At 44.3% G+C, this 21,655-nt stretch overlaps 1 protein-coding gene across 6 annotated transcripts in view; it reads right to left on the bottom strand.

Moving 5' to 3' along the window:
- ETV6 (ETS variant transcription factor 6) overlaps positions 1-21,655 on the bottom strand; it is a 177,118-nt gene that overhangs the window by 123,478 nt on the left and 31,985 nt on the right. For 3 of the 6 annotated variants that reach the window (XM_065584047.1, XM_065584061.1, XM_065584058.1), the window contains exon 2: positions 13-142. The exons of 1 other annotated variant lie outside the window; for it this stretch is intronic. In XM_065584047.1, coding sequence (XP_065440119.1) covers positions 13-142 — 130 coding nt within the window. Of the gene's footprint in view, positions 1-12; positions 143-14,050; positions 14,204-21,655 lie in introns of all 6 variants that reach the window. 2 more of the 6 variants (XM_065584037.1, XM_065584052.1) reach the window with 2 other exon arrangements.

Below are 21,655 nucleotides of genomic sequence, written 5' to 3'. Positions count from 1 at the left end.
TCAAACACTCACGCAGGTGTGCCGGCAGTCTGATCGCGTCTTCCTCCATCCTGATCGCTCGAGGCACTGGGACATGTAGTGGTGACGAGGAAGGGTAATTCACTACTGGGCTCGCTGGAGGTGTGTAGGAAATTCTTTCCTGCTATTAAAAATAAGAAGGCGAGAGAGAGAGAGAGAGGACAATGTGAACTTTGGAGCGGAGGTGTGAAACTAAAACAGGGGACTGGAGAGGGAAGTGGGTGGAAGGAAGGAAGTGTGTATGAGTAGTGGGGGCGAATAGCATTTATTATGCACCAGACTGGCTAGGGAACCACACAGAGTGCAATTTGTCCACTTGCTCTATAGCTCTGCAGGCGTGACATTCAAATCCCTGGAAGTTCCAAGCTTGCAAATTGCAGCCAGGGACTAGAGAGAGTTTTCAAGGTGATGGTTTTCATCTTGCTAAGGCCCAATAAGTTTCCCTGGGTTTTCTCAGAAGTTTTCTGAAGGAGGAAGGGGGAAATGACATAGAGGGGAGAGATGGGGAAGATTTTCAAGTCAATGTAAATCTGATAGCGGTGTGTGTGTATATATATATATATATATTATATATATATATATATATATATATATGTGTGTGTATGTGTTTTACACACACACTGTCCTACAGTAAATGCTCAAAGCACTACATCTCATAACAGCATACTGCAGTGCTCTGGGCATAATTATTAAATATTTAGCACTTTAAATCTTCAGAATATTTTACCAAAATTGAGTAATTAGTTGATATGCTGTAGTATTTACATTGCTATAGAGAACCATATTATATTGCTGTTCACTTCTGTATTTACTTCAGAGGACTGCAGTCATTTTTCTAAACAAAAAAGAAATCAGCATAATAAAAGGAGCCATTTCCACTTTCTTCAACATACAGTAACTTTGATCTAAGTATTGCACAAAACTCGCAGTTAAACAAGATGTTTCCTATTATTATTACTACTCATTATGGTAGTGCCTAAAGGTCCCGCTAAGATCAAGGGCCCATTACACTAGGCACACACACACACACACACACACACACACACACGGCCCTGTGTTGAACAGCAAGTCCTGCATTGCGATTCATGCAGGCAGACTGTAGTGCCTGCACAGAGCCCCATTAAAATCCATGCAGACAGAGCGGTCTGCCCATGTGGATCACACAGCAGGATCAGGTCTAAAAATAGAGAAGATAGACACAGAGCAGGAGAAAGGGATATAACATACAAGCAGAGTTATCAGAGGGATGATTTGCAAAAGTCATGTTAGTGCCACAATCTTTTGTTCGTTCGGTTTTATTCCCTAACAAGTTTGTCCAGAAACCTAAGATCAAAACTTGATCTGATCTGGTGGGAAAATTCCTCCATATTCTAAACATGTACTGTAATCACAACTCAAATGATACCCTTTGTAAATAAACTAAGCCACAATATTTGCAGGAGCACAGAAATCATTGCTGAACACTCCCCTGCTGGTTCAACGTGCTATTTCCCAGAGCTGTGCTGAATGCTGACAGTTTTGATGATGGTAGTACGACTAGCACGGATGTGAACAAAAGGAGCTATGCTCGCTCATTTCAAAATTTCAGTAGGGATGCAGTAAAAGCTATCACCACCAAGACCCTCCCTTACCACAGTGTCTGTCTAATGGAAAAGGACAAACTTACTGGCAAGAAAAAGAAAGTTATTTCCTTTACAAACAATAGCATGCTATGGAACCAGAATGACAGTCTTACGCTCATCTGCGGAACGGAACGCTGGCACTATAACCAATCTAAACAGGGAACGTGAGAGTCCTTCTCATTCCTGACAACATGATTCAAATAGAAATTAAAGCTATGAAAGGAGAAAATTTCAAGGGGCATTGGACAACAAAGGGAATTGAGAGTAGGGCCTTTCACCTTCTAGCCATGGCTTCAAACCAAGTCCAGGGCAATCTGACCTAGATCGGTTAGCTGCTCAGTGGTCCACATTAAATGCATTGTTAGTCTCAGATTCCCCATAAACAAAAATCAACATTCTAAAAACCACCATTACAATTAACATTCTTTAGCATCTTTGCTGGTGGACTCAGCAGAAAGGCCAAGGACCAAGTGTACACAGAGAATGAATGACCCTTACAGGCAATTTAATTTCTCTTTTGGATTGAGGCATATTGGCAGAGCAATGTTGAGAAGGTTCTACTGAAAAAACCCAGGCTTATCTCTGTTCTGTGGAGAAGTGCCATCTCCAGGGCTTTCATTACAGCACCTTTTACCAACATTACATCCACACTGGATTTTTAGTTAAAAAGCTGGGACATTCTTCCCTGGGGATATCTGACATGGTGAAAAAGCTGGTGGACAAAGCTGGACATGGAGTTTGACTGTTCAGCTTTGATATTCATGCCCCAACCAAAGATGGCTGGTTCAGTGCTTCACATTCCAATGAGGTCCCCACCATAGTACTCCGGGGCAGTTCTGCACTTTCACTGGCACTTTGCTCCCTCTCAAAGTTGGCGCATGCATAACAAATGGAGAGTTGGTAGAAAATGAGATCAGCCACTTCCTAGCATTCCCTGCCGTGATCCACGGTTCTGAACTGCATTACAGGTTGCCATTTTGTTCATGCAAAAAGATATTTATGAAAAAGAGGAACCCTGCTGAAATAGGGCCAAAATGATGCCTATCCCTGCACAGATGCATTAAATCTGTGGTTTTCAACCTGTGGTCTGAGGAACCTGGGGGTCCACAGACTATGTCTAAGATTTCCTGCACCTCCGTTTGAAATTTTGTAGGAGTCCGCACATGAAAAAAGGTTGAAACCCACTGCTCTAGAACAGTGGTTCACAAAGTGGGGTCCTCAGACACCTGGGGGCCCGCCATGGGTTATGAGGAGGGTCCGTCCCTTGAGGCAGGGCTGGAATGTGCCAGAACAGCATTCTGGAACTTTTGCCACATGGAGGACACCATCTTGCTCTCAAATTAGCGCCCTCTGCACAGCATGATCTCACACGCACCGTGTGTGAGGTCATGCTGGCGGGGATGTTCCTAGACTGGCGGGGATGTTCCGGTAGTACCAGAAATGAAAGGGGTCTGGGACCCTTAGTAAGATGCCAAAGGAATTCTTGGGGGGAAAGTCTGGAAACCACTGCTCTAGAGGGAAGAGAGGCAACAAGAAGTCCCTTCCCACCTTAAATGCAGCGTGGGGGCGGGCGGGGAGGGATGCTAGCAGCTCAAGCCTCGCTTCAGCTAGGTACTGAGGCACACGTTTAAACACCTTACTGGGCTTCAGAGAGGAACACTAGGAGCTGCAGAGGCCCCTCCCACTGGACATCAGGGGAGGAATGTACTGGGTATGCCTGTAGCAGGCAGGATCCTCACTGCATTTCCCTCAGCACCCAGGAGGTGCTGTTCTATATGAAGCCATAATGCCTCAAACCACCACTCCCTTCTTCTCCGGACAGCTCCACCTCTTAGAGGTACAATTTAGCCTATGGTGCTTTAAACAATATTTATACCAAAAAAGGCACTTTCATAGAGATTGCTAAGTAAATGTATATGATCCACTGTTTTCTAGCATCCTATATTCAGGACAGGTAGAAAAGACACCAACATTTTTATGAAAAAAAATGTGGGGTTGATCATTTTGTCACAGTCAATATTTCCATTACAGCTCAGACTACAATAGCAGATTGTGAAACGGCCATAATTGCAGGGGAGATTTTCAAATGCTCAGGTGGGTGGTAGGCTCCCAGCTCTCATTTGTGGCTTTGAAAATCTTCTCCCATAGTAATATGATGCCCTACTACAGCACCCTTAAGCCAAAGATCAAAGAGAATTTGAAGATACGAGGTAAACCCATTTTACAGATGGGTATCCTGAGTTATAGAAAGACTAAGGCCCAAATTAGCTAAGCAATTTCAGAGCTAAGATGCCTTAAAAAAAAGAACAGCAAGTGCATCCTAAAGTGGAACAGACTTAACAATGGCATCCTGAAAATACAGCCCTCCCTAAACACTGGATAGTTACTATTGGACAGATTTCCAAAGGTGCTGAGCAAGTCAGCAGCAGGTAGAGTTGCTCGGCTCCTTTGAAAGTGAGGCTATAAGCAACTTGGCCAGGTTCACACAGCGAGTCAGCAACAGAGTGGGAAAGGAACAAGTATCGTTCTAGTTCTGTGACCTACCCTAATCCTGTGCTTCAGCTGCTACACAACATCCTGGTTAAATACAAATGTGAATGCAGAGGGTCATATTTGAATTGGTTTTAGAGCCACACTTCCAGGATGTGTTTGTTAAATCCATCCCATTTTAGGATGCATTTAAAATCTTCACATCTCCAAAATTACTTAACTGTCCTCTATGGGATCTATAAAATAAAACAAACTATGAAAATTAGGTAGGTATCATCATTTTAAGGTTATGCAGACAGATCCTCAGCTGGTATAAATTGGCGTAGCTCCTCAAGTCAATGGAGTTACAGTGACAGTTTAAAAGGGGCAGATGCTATAGTTAGGGGGAAATAAATAGTTTTGTAATCAATTAATTTCATATTTCCCTTTGCAGTAAAGCCTATAGCGGGTGGGGCTGTGGGGTAGTGGTTAGAGGACCAGATTGGGAATCAGAATGCATGGTTCTGTTACCCAGTTATGCCACTGACTTGTTGCATGAACTTGGGCAAATTCCATTGATTCTATGCAGCTCCGTTAATTAATGTTTGTAAGGGAAGATTGCTAGTGAAGAGTGCTATAAAAGAGCAAAGTGCTATTACATTCCAGATTCACAAGCTGCTGTGATAGACTGGGAATACCGAATCCCACAAGCGACAAAATGATCAGCCTCAAATAATTGCAATCTACAAACAATTTCGAAATCACAGTTCCATAATATTTTGCCTGCAGCCATAAACTCATGAGGAGGATGCACAGGTTGGCACAATTCCTGCTGTCTTGGCTTTTGGAAGGCTTCCCTTCAGCTCACAGTGAGCTAGGAAAGTTTCCAGGGAAACCTCATGCCGATTAAAATAAATTAATTCTTTAATTAAGACCCTTTAGGGATATCCCAGCTCTGGGGTTTATTCCACTGTCCCCCAGTCTGTTAGGAGAGGGAACCCAGCAGTATTTGGACATCTAACCAAAGGCTTGCTAACTATTTTAGGGATACATCTCTAATCAGGACAGCCCTTAAGCAGATGCTGAAATCCCACTAGATTTAAACTTGTGCACATGTTTAAGTGCTCTACTAGGTAGGGATGGATTTAAGCACGTGCTTAAGAGATTCCCTGAATCAGAGCCTAGGATAGAATCCAGGCAACACTGGGTGCCCAGTTACTGGAACCTCCTTAAATCAAAGCACCAAGTGAGGTAACCATAAGCTTTATTGATCACATCTGTGCTGCGAAGCATTCACACACCACTGACTAAACTCCCAAAGTCATGTCACAGCATGCTTGAAAATCTTGGAAAATCCTCTGTGGACAGAATCTACTGTGGGTTGTTTGAAAGTTTTAGTCAGGAACATGGAGGGGAAGACCACAGGATAAGTCATAGGAGCTGCGGGGGCAGGGGGGGGAGGGGCAGGGAGGGGATCAATTTTGGGGGGGAAGGGGAGCAAAATTCAAGTACACTTTGTACACTTAAAAAAAAATCTGAAATTTGGTGGAGTTGCAAATAACAGCTTTTCGCAAGGTTCAAAACTACTTACATTAGGCCCTGTAGCCCCAGAAGTCACAGCCCTAGCCTGTAATGCTCTCCAACTTCCAGTTCCCACAAGGAAATGTAAAAGTCTGACAGTCATATTTTTGTCCCTACACATCAAGTCCACCACGAGCTGCACGCACAAAAGTAGATATGTATTTTTGCAGAAGCGAAACACTCACTGAAGACAATCTAGTACGCAAATGCAAAAGTAGCCCCAATGATAGGACAGTCTGAAGAAGATGGAAATATGGCATTTTGCAACAGAATATTTTTAAATTGTTGAGACAAAGCGACACATGACCTGCCCAGTAGCTTTCAGGATAGCAAGATGGCTGACTTGGCTCAGTAACCCTAGAAGGATATTTTAAAGGCCTGTATCCAAATCTCAATCACTGCATAACAGGCCATTACTCTTCTACATGTAACAATATCACATAGTGCCAGGGCTTAGCTCCCAACAGGGGAAGTATAATTCCAGTTGTCCTAATTCGCTTTACCTGAAAATTCTAATCATCCAAATCCACAGTGTGTCCCTCATGTAGCCATATGTCACTTAATCATCCACTTATAACTCCTCAGTTAGCCTCTTAGCACCTGTTAGCGCTAATCAATGGCTTGGCATTCGGATAGCCGTAAAGCAGATAATTAATAATTCAGAAAAATTATGTCCACAGTGGTTTTAACACAATTTTGGTGTTTTAATAAACTTAAAGTTGTTTATTTTTATCCTTTAGCAAAGTACAAAGTATCAAAACTTCACCTCAAATAGAACTTCCATTTTACTGAATACCTGCTACTCTGAAAATTTCGGATGTCCCCCAGGCCATTCAAATAAGTGGGAGTGTACTGTGTCTGCTTGCCATCCAGTTTGCTGATCTCTATGTCACCCTCCGTGCCTGCCTCCCTGCTCTTCCTGTTAGACCAGTGGTTCTCAACCTATTTACCATTGTGGAATGCATATGCAGCTCTCTGTGGTATGTGGGCTGCATCCACACAGTATATATACTACCTGTATGGCCCTGAGGATGTCACATGAGACACAGCTGTGTGCTGATTGGGACACAAGAGGCCCGTAGGCTGGGGGTTGAGAACCACTGATCTAGACTTTCAAAAGGGTAAAATCTTACTTCTACTTTCCTGATGAGCTTATTTCACCAGTAGATGGAGACAGAGTAATTTGGACTTTGATAGCTATCACACAGAGGCCAATAAGGAGAAACGGAAGGTGTGAACTACCTACAAGGGACATTTGCTGTCACTGCCCTGTGAAGAACTGGACTTCAGACTCCCGGATTCTCACTCTGTCACCACTGACCTCACTCCATGGGCATGGAATGCTTAGTCCTGTGGCTGCAGTGCCGTCCTGGAGTGAGGCTGCACAGGTGTTCCAGCTCTGCTCTTAGGTTGTGAGGAAGGAAAGTACCTCTTTCCTGCAACTGAGAAATCCCCTCAATCGGGGCAACCAGGAATCTTTCCCAGGTAGAGTTGCCAACTTTCTACTCACACAAAACCAAACACCTTTGCCCCACCACCTGCCCCGCCCCTTCTCTGAGGCCCCGCCCCTGCTCATTCCATCCCCCCTCCCTCTGTTGCGCACTCTCCCCACACTCACTCACTTGCTCATTTTCACCAGGCTGGCTAAGGGGCTTGGGGTGCCAGCTCTGGGGGGGAGGCGGTGCCAGGGATGAGGAGTTCAGGGTGCAGGAGGGGGTTCTGAGCTGGGGCAGAGGCTTGGGGTGCAGGGGGGGTTAAGAGCTCTGGCTGGGGGTGTGGGCTCTGGGGTGGGGTTGGGGATGAGGAGTTTAGGGTTCAGGAGGGTGCTCCAGGCTGGGATTGAGGGGTTTGGAGGGTATGAGGGGAATCAGGGCTGGGCCAGGGGTTTGGGGTGCAGGATGGGATCTGGGTGCAGGCTCCAGGCAGTGCTTACCTCAAGCAGCTCCTGGAGGCAGCAGCATGTCCCCCTATGTGGGGGGGGCCAGGCGGCTCTGCGCACTGTCCTGTCCGCAGGCGGTTCCCAGACAATGGGAGCTGCAGAGCCAGGGCTTGGGGCGGGGGCAGTGTGCAGAGCCCCCTGGCTGCCCCTACGCGTAGGAGCTGGAGGAGGCACGTCGCTGCTTCTGGGAGCCGCGTGGAGCCATGGCAGGCAGGGTGCCTGCCTCAGCCCCGCTGTGCCACTGACTGGACTTTTAACGGCCCAGTCAGCAGTGCTGACCGGAGTCGCCAAGGTCCCTTTTAGACCAGGTGTTCTGGTTGAAAACCTGACACCTAGCAACCCTATTCTCAGGTGAAGGCCATCAGCTTCTGCAGAATCCAAGCTTTCATTTAAAAAAGAAAAATACATGGCAGCAAAAGTAAATGTTCCAAGTACAAACTGATTGGAACTAACATGGTGATGTCTGCCTGAGTCTGCAGAGACAACCAGTGCTGCCACCTCTGTCAGCAGCCAACGCTTAGGGGTAAGGTGGAGAGATCTCTTGGGTGTGGGAATGGCAGTTGTTGTTTGGGTGGCTGCTGGTAGGAGTACATGCACTGGGCAGGAGGAGGCCACCACACTCACCCCATAGAACAGGAGGCACTGAGTGAGGGGAGATGCTACCACCTGGGAAGGAAGTACCAGGGGCAACCAACCCCAGCAGAGGATGCTGCATGCGGGGAGGCCTCACCAATGCTACACTGGCAAACCGGCAGAGGATTAGCAAAGGGAACAGTATAAATAGGTTATTTGTTGACAGTGGAGCATACCCCGCATTCATTGACCTCTTTTGTGTGTGGTGCAGCACGACCTGATAGATTTCTGCGCGGGGAGTGGCATTAATTGGAGACATAGAGTTCAGCCAGCAGGAGACCAGGAGACCAAGCAACAGAGATTACCTGAGTAGGGGGAGACTGGGCAGGAGGGGGCATGGCTCTGGGGGTCCAGTGGATTTCAGCCTGGTGAGCAAGTGTAGCTAGCATTGGGTAAATTTTCCAAGCCCTGCCCCTGCACACAGGGTTTGATTCCATGTCCACTGAAGTCAACAGAAGAACATCTATTGACTTCAATGGGCTTTGAATCAGGCCCTTAGACCATGTTCTCCGACTACGTGCAGGGAGGAAGATTAAGTCCTGCAACAGGGAAGCAGGAACTCCGCAGCACTGGAGGGCGAATTAAATCTCCCCCACCTCCCAATTTCTATCTCCTTGTTAATTTCCATGGTGGACTCGTACACATTTTTGATCCCATTACTAGAGCAATTCACAACAAATCTACAGCAGCATAATCAGCACACTACCAGTAATTAGAGAAATTAAAATAAACACAGCTCTCTGGAATGGACCTTATGCAAAGCAGCCCTGGGAAAAGATTAGCATCTCATTTCCTGAACACAGAGAGCAGAGATTGTTTTAGTGACCTTAGTGATTTCATAGAGTTCAGTTCCTCCCTGCCTCCTCCCTTTGGACTGAATCTGAATCTCCAAGCACTAGGGCAAGAGAGCCCTGCCCTCACCTCTCATTCCCTGCTACAGCGATTTCCCGGGCAAATGAAAACCACAGAGGTGCTGCAGTTCAACGCAGGAGGGGGTGAATGCTTTCCCCCAGATGATTACAGCCACTGTTCTAATTAAATTAAAATGCTACGGACAGCAATATTAATGCATTCAAGTGTTGTGAAAACGCAGCCAACGGAGGTCAACGATGTTGTCAAAAATGCCGTGATACGGTTGCATTATTGTCTGAGCACTGCAAAAATGGCTCAAATTAGCAAATACGAACTAAGACACTAACTAGCTAAACCACACACACAAATGTTGCTTCCCTCTGAGACTATTGCTAATATGTGGGAGAGAAGGAGAGAGAAATACTGTGAGAGGATAATACAAGGTAAAACTACAAGATGATATTGAGGCAAAGAGCTTAGTATAATTCAAAAAAGGATTAATCATTTATATGAATAGTATGACTATTATCCACAGATTTGCTAACTATCCACTGCAATATTTCTAAGGGGGATAGGTCCAGAAAACTGTCGCACTGCACCTTGTACAAAGGGATGTACAAGACCACAGAACCAGAATGGTAGTATTTTACACCCATTTTGCACTGATGACAACACAAGGGGCAAGGTAGTTGTGAACAGGCCAAGTGGCCGTAATGTATCAAGGCAGAAGGTAACCTGGATTCATCTGCCTGATGTTCAAAAGAAATGTATGTAGTATAGCGGTTGCCATGTCAGTCCTAGGATATGAGAGAGACGAGGTGGGTCAGGTGATATCTTTTATTGAACCAACTTCTGCTGGTGACAGAGACAAGCTTAAAAAGAAACTCTCTCTTCCCCCTAGCTTCCTTTGATAGGCATGTGACTGCAAAATGTGTCCATTATTGGGTGGGGTGGGGGGGACAGAGGTTCTTGCACCTTCCTCTGAACTATTTGTTACTGGCCACTGTCAGACAGGATGCTGAGGTAGGTGGGCCACTGGTCTGATCCAGCATGGTAATTCCTATGTTCCTAAATACCCAATTCCTATAGTGTCCATAACACAAAGTATCAAAAAAGGCTTCAGAGACAGATGCCTTGTTTACAATACAAATGCTTTGCCACTGCAGCTATGCCGGCAGAGCCCCCTACTGTAGGCAGAGCTTATGCTGACAGAAGGCGTGTCGGCATAGCACACTGCCTCTCCAAACAACAGCAGCTAAGCCAACAGGAGCACTCTTCTGTCAGCACAGTTGCGTCAACACTGGGGGTTTTGCCGGCACAGCTATGTGTGGTTTTTTCACACTCCTGACTGTCATCATAGCTATGCCAGCAAACCCCTGCAGTGTGGACGTGACCACAGATCGTTAACTGTAATCTAGCGGGGGTGGGAAGGAAGGTTTTAAGGTGTAATCTACAGAGGGGGAAATGGCTCAGATGGTGGCAGAGAGAGAGGGCTGCACATAGAGAGGGCAGTACAGTAAAAGAACAGGCGTAGACAGCTGCAGGATGGAGAGACGTTTCTTAGTATTTTTTTCCTATCCTTGCTCTCTGCAAAGCGGAGGAACTACTGCCATAAGGTGATTATGCAATCTCGCCTGCATGGGAATCACACCCTGAATGCCCATTAATGTTAATTGCAGTCATGTATACATGGTTTCACTGTAAAATTTCTGGAGGCCGTGAAACCGAGCTGCAAAGACAGAGAGAAGGATTGACAGCACAGTGTCCGGGGAGCTACACAAATCTCAAGCTAATGTGGGGCTGCACCCAATGACTCTTTCCCCGTCGTGCCACAAATGAGACGGCGGCACATAGTGGTTTCACTCTGCTACATTTCAGAGTCCTCACTCCAGTACAAACATGCAATGTTACTGCATGCCCAAAGCATCCACAGGACTAACATCATAATTAGATTTCAGCAAGTGTTGGAGAGGCTTTCTCTACTTTTACTGGAGGGAGGAATAACTTCTTTGAAAAGATTAAGTGACACTGCAGATTACTCCAGAGCAGGGGTCCACAAACATTGTCATAGTGTGGACCACATCTTAGACATTGTCACACGGATACATCCCATCTTATTCGCAATCACATAATATCCTTGTGGCAGCTACAGCTATATCTTACATGGAAGAGTAATCTTAGGAAAGTATTTCATATGTTTTTAGCTTCTTTTGATACTAATTAGCTGCTGGAAACCAAATGGAGAGCCAGAACATGCTGAAATTCTGAAATGTGGGACCCTTTTCAGTAGTGTTAAATGGCCATATTCTGATCTCAGTTATATCTGTGTCAATCTGGAGTAACTCCACTAAAGGCAATGGAATAGCTCCAGATTAACACCAGTCAAAGTGAAATCAGAACTTGGCCCACAGTCTTGGTTTCCTAGCAGAATCACCCAAATTGGCTCCCTACTCCATCTCCCCAAAATCTCTTAGTTTAGATCTCAGGGTGATGAGCGCGTATATGCATATCTATTTGAAAACAACTTGTACCATGAAATACAGCAATTATCTTTTGCAAAGTCTGACACACCCAAAATTCAAAGTAAATGCCATAAGGAATTAAAGTAAAGCTGTTTGTGGTCAATCACACACAAATAGATCCCAGACCCAGACAACATGAGAAAAATAGTTGAACAGCCTCCCATGCCCTCCACAAAGGACAGCTAACACTCGCAACATGCAATAAGAACACTCATAAGTAACAGGTTTCAGAGTTGCAACCGTGTTAGTCTGTATTCGCAAAAAGAACAGGAGTACTTGTGGCACCTTAGAGACTAACAAAAACAAAAAGCTTATGCTCAAATAAATGTGTTAGTCTCTAAGGTGCACAAGTACTCCTGTTCTTTTTACTGATAAGTGAGGGGTTTGAGAGTGAATATCTGGATGAACTTTTAAAACCAGGGAATCAAGCTGTGAGTGCCATTGCTGCATTTTCTTCTTATATAAAACAGGCCATAAATAGTGTGGTTGCCAAGCCTATGGATCCATGTTTTACCCCATATAGGGATGCCATCTTTAAAAGTTTACCCGCCAGAAAAAAATGGCATTGACTTGCTGCTGTTACCTTGGCCATGACCATATTTTATGACTCTTTGGGCTCCAGCCATAGTTTGCAGGATGGAGGACAACCAACCAAAATTGAGACAGTCCTGGGAAAATCATGATGAATGGTAGACCTATGCCTCAGTCCTCATCTCATACCCCCCGACCTGCAGACACTGTGAAGGTAACATGCTCCATCATGAAGTGTGCTACGCATTCTTCAACAGCAACCCCTCTGATCAATTTTTTAAAATGTCATAGAGACTTTCCAGAGGGACTTGAATCGTGTCCTCCCCAGCTTGAAAGAGAATGGCTATGAGGCAAGGCAGGAGAATGGATAGATCCATTTGGGTGTCCATGAGAGCTGAATAGACTAAATGAAGATAGACACACACATGCATATCCCATGTCCACAAAGGTGTATCTCAAAATGCAATTATCCAAAACTTTCTTGATAAGCTAGTCCAGAAATGAAATAGAAATTTGTTTGTTTGCCATCAGAAAACATCAGAAGGATTAGTAAGGTTACTTGTCCATCAGAAATCCCAGCAGAAGAAACCCCAAGGGAAGACTGTCCTAGCACTGACCTCCTCTACCATACAGAATCTGTATGGAACACCAATTATGGCCTCCCCTTCATGATTAGCACTAATTAGCCACCTACCTCAACAAGAACAACATGAGGGAAATGAGGCCAGAAAAAATTGTGTCAAAGAGAGAAGAAGAAATGAAGACAATTGGTGAGGTTTCACTTGGAATACTGCAGATGGTATGACAGGCTCTTCATTCTGAGAAGGATAAAAAATAAAAGAGAAAATACGAAGAAAAGGACAAGCATCATTAAAGTCAGAAGGTCTTGTCTTGCAAGGAAAGATTAAAAGAACAACTAAAAAAAGAGAAATATGACAGATCTATAGACATTGCCAAAAGCAAATAATAATAAAGGAGGGGAAAGAAAACATTGGAAGTTGATCTAGGATGTATTTGAAGAATGGCAAGTTTACATAAGAAAACAGGGAAAGTGCCCTAGTAGTAAGATACTGGAATAACAGAGGAAGAGCCACCAAGAGAGGTCGAGGGACATCAAGGGAAATGGCTAAAATACGATACACAGGAGGAACTGGCATGGGGTGATTTGTACTAGGCGTAGGGAAGACTGGCCTTGCTGATGTTCACAGGGTCCCTCCAGGCCTAACCTTTATTATTCTGTACCATATAAATAATCAGTTAGTAATCTACTGCTATGAGAAAGCAATCAAAAAGTAAATGAATCCTTTCCAGATCAATGTATCAGTAATTTGTAACTGTTTACTTTTTCTAAATAACGTTAACAACTTGGACAAGCGCCTGAGACAGAGCAAAATCTTTATTTCCCATAACAGGTGGTTCCCTCCAGCTCAGGCCTGTGGATCTTGGCAGGACATTAAGGATTTTTAAATATGTATGTTGTATGTTTACACAGGCGGTCGGGTCTGGCACTGAACTCCTGTTTTACAAGGAAGAAAGTTTTTCTTTCGTCTGTCTTTGAAAAGAGGCTGATGCTTCCTTTCCATACAACCTTTCTAGCAGGTATACGTGACAAAAGGAGAGCAGGAACTGAATTTAACAACCCAGTCTGTGCTTCAGGGATGACAACATGGTCAAGAGAGGACTCTTTATCGGATGCTTTCTCCTCCATTAATGCTGCATGTGCTAATGATTTGACCATTACTAGTAACAAATCTGCAGTGTTCCTGCCTGAAGATAATAATTAATGAACCGAGCAGGTTGAATATTTTGTTTTGTAAGGAGGAGCACTATTAGCAATTGTTTTCCAACTGCTCTGAAAATGAGAGATGCCTTCCAGGTATTACCTGTCCATGTGACACGGTACATCCCACGCAGCCCTTATTCACTTTGGGAATTCCACGGGCACTCCCAGCCCTTGGAAGTGGGAGAGGGGGAAAGTGGATCATCTTCTGTAATGTTGCAGAGCAGGTCTGAGCCAGGAAGCAGAGCAGAAGCTGCTACACAGAAAAGCAAATGAAAGAGTAGCGCTGCAGCAAGGGAATAAGTAGGAACAGTGAGAGGACAAAAGGAAAATGATTGCATTAGAGCCAAAGGACTGAAGTCGGCATCAGGACATATGGTTCTATTCCTGGGTCTGCCACTTACTCGCAGGGTGACCTTGGTCAGCTCACTTCACCATTCTGTGCCTCAATTCCCTCATCTGTGAAATGAGGATAATAAGTAATGTGCCCAAGGAAGGCTGCAAAAGAGCTTAGAGTGATTTGAGATCATTGCATGAACAAGTGCAAAGTATCCCTTTTACTATTCTCCTCTCCTACTTTTTCTTCTACACTCAGATTTCATTTCTTTGATTTTTTTATTGCTTCCTTTCCCTTTCTGTTTTTTAATTCCCCAAGTTATTGGTATTTTGTTCTGTAGATGTGCTGTGACTCTGCCCCTGGCAAAAAAGAAGCTCTGAAGTTTCACTCTGCTTGTCCTGTGCTCATTTTGACAAGTGGGCACTCCAGAATCACAATGAACCCGAAACCATAGAAAGAGCCCACCATTTTGGACAATAAGACCTCTTGCTGGATGGAAGTTTTGCCTTGATGCATTTATCCTTCACAAGCTTGGGCGCCAGGAATTGAAGCCAGATTGCCTGAATCCCACTCCAGTGCTTTACCACAAGGCCATCTTTCCTCCCTATCCAACTGACCACAAATTAAAGCTGGGTGGCTGTTGTTGTTCTGAAAACCAAAGGATGAAAAGGTGAATTTAACAAATAAAATTAATCAAGACGGATGACAAGTACATGCAATCTAAAGCTCTTAGTGGGTGGCATGTCATTTTGCATTTTTAATACCTATTTTAAATGATTGTTCTTATGATGTACATACAACACCCCAGAACACTATGGTGAGGAGGCACATTAGAAATAAAGAGTATTATGTAATTGACTCAAATCATTGGAGAGCCAACCGGGTAGCAGGATTTGCCTGCACACTATGGGTATATCTACACTGCAATGAAACACCCATGACTGGCGCATGTCAGGGGTTTCAGAGCCCATGCTTCCGCCCGAGCCCAACATCTACACTTCAGTTTTACAGCCCTGCAGCCCAAGCTCTGTGAGCCTGAGTCAGTTGACACAGGCCAGGCAAGGGTGTTTTATTGACATGTAGGCATACCCTCAACAATGTGTAAAGAGTGGTATGGTCATATTACAGAATCCTATCTCTTCCCTGCGGTAGGAGCCAGGATGGACATACTACAATGCTCCCCAGAGTGATGTGATTGCAGAGATCTAGTTATGAAGGCAGTTTTCTTTACATGACTAAACTGTGGTAGCAAAACTGCTTTAAAAACCAGCATAGCGTTCTGCTAGCGTAGACAGAGAGGGCATCGATCACAGCAACCAAATCAAGCAGGGGCTGTTTAATACATAAACTGAGCTGAGCTGTTAGACTTACAGGAGGTAAAAAAGAAAACCTTACAAAATATCCCCTTTTCCCCCTACAACCAACAATTACTGGGACAAGTGAAAACAGGAACATTACCAATTTTCAGAGACACATGGTAGGTCTAGCAGGCATCAGATTATCTCTTACAACCCCATGGCCTGCCATGTGGCACTGCTTACACTTAGTGGTCTGAGGTTCTCACTATGTGCATATTAGTTAGATTTCTTTTCTTTTCTTTTTTTTTTGAAGCTGGCAACACAGGCACATGAGTTCTTCTAGCATGATTCCTGTTTGTACAGGACTCACCAAACTGGTTGTGTGATTTTGTGCTGCTTTCTTTCCACAGAGCCCTTCAAAATGCCAGAATAACAGCAAGTAAATAAGAAATAAAGTTTAGTGGTAGAGTTCCAAAGATCAGCGATGGGAATACACTACCAACATTTTATTGCAAATACCCAAGGACAAGAAATCATTTAATATAATTATTTGCTTTAATTTATATTAATTATTTGCATCATGGGAGCACCTAGAGGCCCCAGCCGAGGCCAGGGTTGCACTGTGCAAACACACAGTGAATGACATTCCCTGTCTCAAATTGCTTACAATCTAAATAGATATGGCAGGCAAAGGATAGGAGTGGAAACAGAGGCACAGAGATAAAGTGACTTGCCCAAGGTCATACAGGTCAGTGGCAGAGCCAAAAAACAGAATGTAGGTCTCCTGACCCTCAGGATGTGTCTACACTACGAGCTAAGGGTGTGATACTGTAGCATAGCCACAGTAGCACAGGCAGCGTCAGGAGACACACATGCTAGCTGCCTTGAGTACTTACCCACAGGGTTGAGGCAGGTTTGTACTCGAGACAGCTAACCATGCATTTGCTGCCACTGCTCATGGCTACACTGCTATTTTTAGTGCATTAGCTCAGATAAGGACTCACATGAGTATGTCTCCATGAGCAGGGAATCACATCCCTAGCTTGTAATGTAAACCTAGTTCTAGTTTCCTCTGCACTAGGCCACGCTGCCTTCCCTATGCACACAGACATGAAATAACACATGACCGAGACCATGCTACTGTATCTGGATATGTTTGCATTGCTTCCAGTGCCAAAATAATACCTAAACAGTTACATAGCTCTGCACATTTTCAAAGCAGTGCACAAACAATCACTGATCAATCACAGATGCCCACCCACAAACCTGTTATTAGGACTCTGCGAAAAGTAGAACGGGTCAAAACTTTTGCAGCCGCATGCTTTTCCATTGGAAAAGCTGTTTTGTCAGAATGGAAACTTTTTGGGTGGGATCAAAACAAAGCATTTTGATAATATCCCTCCCTTCTGTTTCAACGTGTTTGGAATGGAACAGGATGATTTTTTATTTTTGAAATAATGTTTGGTTTTGAAAATTATTTTATCTTATTTTAAAAAATCAAAAATCGTAAGGGTGAAATTGGGGCAAAATGTTTCAACTGAGCCGAAACAACATTTTTGAAAACATTTCATCTTGTGGGAAATTTCAGCTTTTTTTTCTGAGGCAGACTGATTTTTTTTCCAGTTCCCAACCATCTCTAGTGAAAAACTTTAAGGAAATGAACGCAATTAAATGTATCAAACTATCCACCCTACCCATATGGCAGTGGGTATCCACAATTTACTCAGATGTTGTTATCTATGCTGGCATCGACTGCACACCTTCCCCTCGAATACTCAGGCCCATCAATCAGTTCTCTAGCTGATAGGACAGGGGTCGGCAACCTTGCAGAAGTGGTGTGCCAAGTCTTCATTTATTCCCTGTAATTTAAGGTTTCGCATGCCAGTAATACATTTTACATTGAGCCACTCAGCCCGCTTCCGGTGTGGGGTTTCGTCTGCCGGCCCCTGCCAGTCGTGCCCCGCCACCGGCCCCGCTCAGCCCGCTGCTGGCCCCGGGGTTCTGTCCATCCAGACAGGCCAGGCTGAGCGGGGTCGGTGGACAGAACCCCACACCGGCAGCAGAGTGCCACTGAAAATCAGCTCCCGTGCCGCCTTTGGCACGCGTGCCATAGGTTCTGACCCCTGTAGTAGGAGCACCCAAAATACCCACATGCTATCACAGAGATGGCTCAGTGTTTCAGGGAGTAGCCTACATATTAGGCTATGCAGGAACTGCCACAGTAAATGTTCATTTTCATCGGGTTGTATAACCAAGGATCAGATAAAACCCTCAGTAAATGGGCAAAGTACAGGCTTATAGCTGCTCCTCATGGGCCACTTTGAACTGACACACCTGCTTCTTTGGCAATAGTTTTCTTTCCCAAAGATTTGGACTTATTTACCTCAGCAGGGCAGGGTAATAATGTTTATATAGAGTCTGTCAGCTGGAAAGACCCCAAGGTGCTTTACAGGCTATGCTCCAGTCCTTACACACAACTGCACGACGGCAACCATGGACATGTGGTGAATATTCGGACCGCTCACAGTCATATAAACACAAGGATAAGTATTTGCAGGACCGGAGTCTTGGATACGCCAAACTGTGAACCCTTTACTCACACTGGTGAACAGTTATTCACTCAAGTAATCCCATTTGTGTCAATAGTACTCACTTAAGTAAGTGCTCACCACTGAGAATAAAGTAGGGCTGCTAACATCATATTTCAAAAATAAGGGACTGTTTCTTAGCACCCCTGCCCCACCCTTCCTCCCGATATTATCATTTATTAATAAATAATATAAAGCAGCAGCACCTACATTCGCCAGGGGTATTTTTGAAGCACTCAGCAACTCACAATCTTGTTGTACAGAGATGAACAAGTAAGGGATGTCCCTTGTAATAAGGGGACTGTTGGCAACCCTAGAATAAAGGGTTCACAATCTGGGCCTCTGTGAGTAATGGTTGGGCTTTAAGAGCATAATTCTCCTAACCAACTTGCACAAACCTCTCCTCCCCATTCTGAATATTTAGAGCCTCTTCTGCACTAGTTTAATATGCAGACATTCCACTGATGGGAGTGGAGGTGCCTAGGAGAATATGCAATAAAAATTTGCAGTGTGGATCAGAGAGAATTACTTACACACACACACTCACTTAGAGATGGTGATATCTGTGATCGGTAGCACTCATCATATCATGCACCAATGACCTCGGCTCCTCATCTGCCTGCTGCCTACTAATCCATCTCCACAATGGAACAGACTGCCTAGGGAGGTCATGGAAGCTCCTTCACTGGAGGTTTTCAAAAGGAGGCTGGATAGCCATCCGTCTTGGATGTTTTTGACTCAAGAAATCCTGCATCTTGGCAGGGAATTAGACTAGATGACCCTTGCGGTCCCTTCTAACCCTATGCTTCTATGATTTTAACACTACAAAACTGTGAGTGGCTTCCAACAACTATCATTTTTTGAAAAGTTTCCTTTTATCCCCACCGAAATTTAGAATTTCCCTCCATAAAATTACACTGTTCTAAGGCCCAGGATGGGATAAGTCCTTTTCCAGTGACAGGTCTAAGATCAGATATAGGAGAACCTCAGCTATGGACACCTCAGGAATGGAGGTTCTTCGTAACTCTGAAATCTTTGCAACTCTGAACAAAATGTTCTGGTTGTTCTTTCAAAAGTTTACAACTGAACATTGACTTAATACAGCTTTGAAACTTTACTATGCAGAAGAAAAATGCTGCTTTTAACCATCTTAATTTAAATGAAACAAGCACAGAAACGGTTTGCTTACCTTATCAAATCTTTTTTTAAACTTTTCCTTTATTTTTGGTGGTTTACGTTTACCACAATACTGTACGGTATTACTTTCCTATATTTTGGTCTTTCTTGTCTCTGCTGCTGCCTGATTGTGTACTTTTGGTTCCAAATGAGGTGCGTGGTTGACCAGTCAGTTCATAACTCTGGTGTTCGTAACTCTGAGGTTCCACTGTATCTCACAATCTAATCTGTCTAGCTATATGTGCATGCGCACACACACACACACACACACAGATATATTATATACACAGATATATACAAAACAAACACATTGATAATTTTAGTTAAAAGGACTGCCTGAAGCATGGCAATCAGGAAGCCGTGCTGAAAGGTATGTGAAAACCCCTCTTATTAGTCGCGTTTTCTCAGGGTATGTCTTCACTACCTGCCGGATCGGGGCTCCTGTCAATGTAGCTAACATTCTTTGGGGAGGCTGTGTTCCTACACTGACAGAAAAACTCCTTCTGTCAGCGTAGGCTGTGTCTACACTACAGGTTACGCCGACATAGCTATGCTGGTATAGTCTCCATAGCGCAGGCATACTGCTAGGATGTTGGGGGCAGGGATTGGGGAGAGGGAAATGGGCACACAGAGCCCCAGGCATAGCCAGATAATGGAGGATCCTGGCAGGGGCGGGAAGGGAGTGCACAGAGAGCCCCTAGCATGCAGGAGGTGGTGGGAGGCATTTCAGGGAGTTCCTGGCAGGATGGGAGGGTGGTACACAGGGAGTTTAGGAGGCCAAGCAGGGGAAGGAGGGAGAATGGAGGGATGCAAGGAGCCCCTGGTGTGTGCGATACACTTGGCATCCACATGCAACAAAGTGAGCAACCCTCTCGTTTTAACTTTAAAAAGCCTGTAAAACAACAGCCTTATCATTTATTCATTTATTTGCATTTGGTTCTCATCGTGGGATCGCAAAGCAGGAGGGCTTAAAAATGAATGAGGGTAAACTACAAACGTTTGTGTCCTGGAACAAACATCTGTGGAGTGTCTACACTAGCACGAACAGCCATGTTAGTTAAGTGGCAATCAATTAATTCAAGTTACTACAGGTCAGCTGCAACTCCAAACATCCCATTGGATTTTACCAAATAAAGCCCACATTTTTCTGTTCATTGTTCTGGACATGTGGGGCACTACAAAATATGAGGAGGAGCACAGTCTTTTAAAGGATTTGATTCTATTTTTTCCAGCAAAATTAGTCACTCAAATGAAGGCAATCATAAGTTCAGGGTCTGGAGACTCTCTTTTCAGCCAATGGTTCCATTAATACCAGTTTCTTCTGTACCCGTATTTAAACAAGGATTCCCCCAGTCCTTCAATCCATTGCCCAACCATTGTCACCCTTCTAACTGGTCCAAGGCACAGATTCAGCCACCCTTGCTAATCAGGAGTAGCCCTACTGAAACCAATCACCATGAGTAAGGTTGGCAACATTCTTCCCTGTTTGTGTGATGCATGAGGCCTTTGTTAAAAGATCTCTATCCTTCCATCAAACTGGGGGGGGAGAAAATCTGACAATCTCATATTTACTTTAGGGTTTGACTGGACTAGAGTTTGTGGTCCTGTAGTAAATGTAAATTAACTGATTGCCAATTAACTCAAATTAACTAACACGACTGTTCATGCTAGTGTAGATACTCCACACAAACATTGTGTTCCAGGACACAAACATTTGTAATTTACCCTAGGGGATACTCTTGTGGTTTATTTTATGGCTGAAGCCCCATCCACTAGTGTGTGTGTCTAAACCAAATGTTGGGGAATGTCTGGAGTAGCATTTATAACCATGTTAGTTAATTGACTATCAAGTTACTCTGGTTAAAACAGGATCTCAAACTCTTATGAGACACTTAGGGTAAATCTAAATTAAAAAGCGCTTTAAAAATATGATAGTTAATACAGTTTAGCTAACACGTTTTAAAACCCTGGCCTAGACAGGGCAAAGTGTATTTTAATACGTGCTAGCTGATCATGGTGAACACATTTTAAAATAAAAACTTATTTTCCTACTCTAGATATATACCCTCAGAGGGTATGTCTACACTGCAGTTGGCAGCGTGCTCCCCAACCTAGACAGACAGATACGCACTAGCTCTATGCGAACTAGCACACTGAAAATAGCAGCTTGGATGTTGCAGCTCGGGCAGCAGCATGGGTTAGCCACCTGAGTATGGGACCAAGGGGTTGGGGAAGTTTGTGCTTGAGTGGCTAGCCTATGCCACAACATGCACACTGCTATTTTTAGTGCACTAGCTCATGCAGAGCTA

Source organism: Chrysemys picta, chromosome 1 (assembly GCF_011386835.1).
Source record: "Chrysemys picta bellii isolate R12L10 chromosome 1, ASM1138683v2, whole genome shotgun sequence".
NCBI classification, from domain to species: Eukaryota; Metazoa; Chordata; order Testudines; family Emydidae; genus Chrysemys; species Chrysemys picta.
Note: the sequence above shows the minus strand (reverse complement) of the source record. Positions and strands in the feature narration are given on the sequence as shown.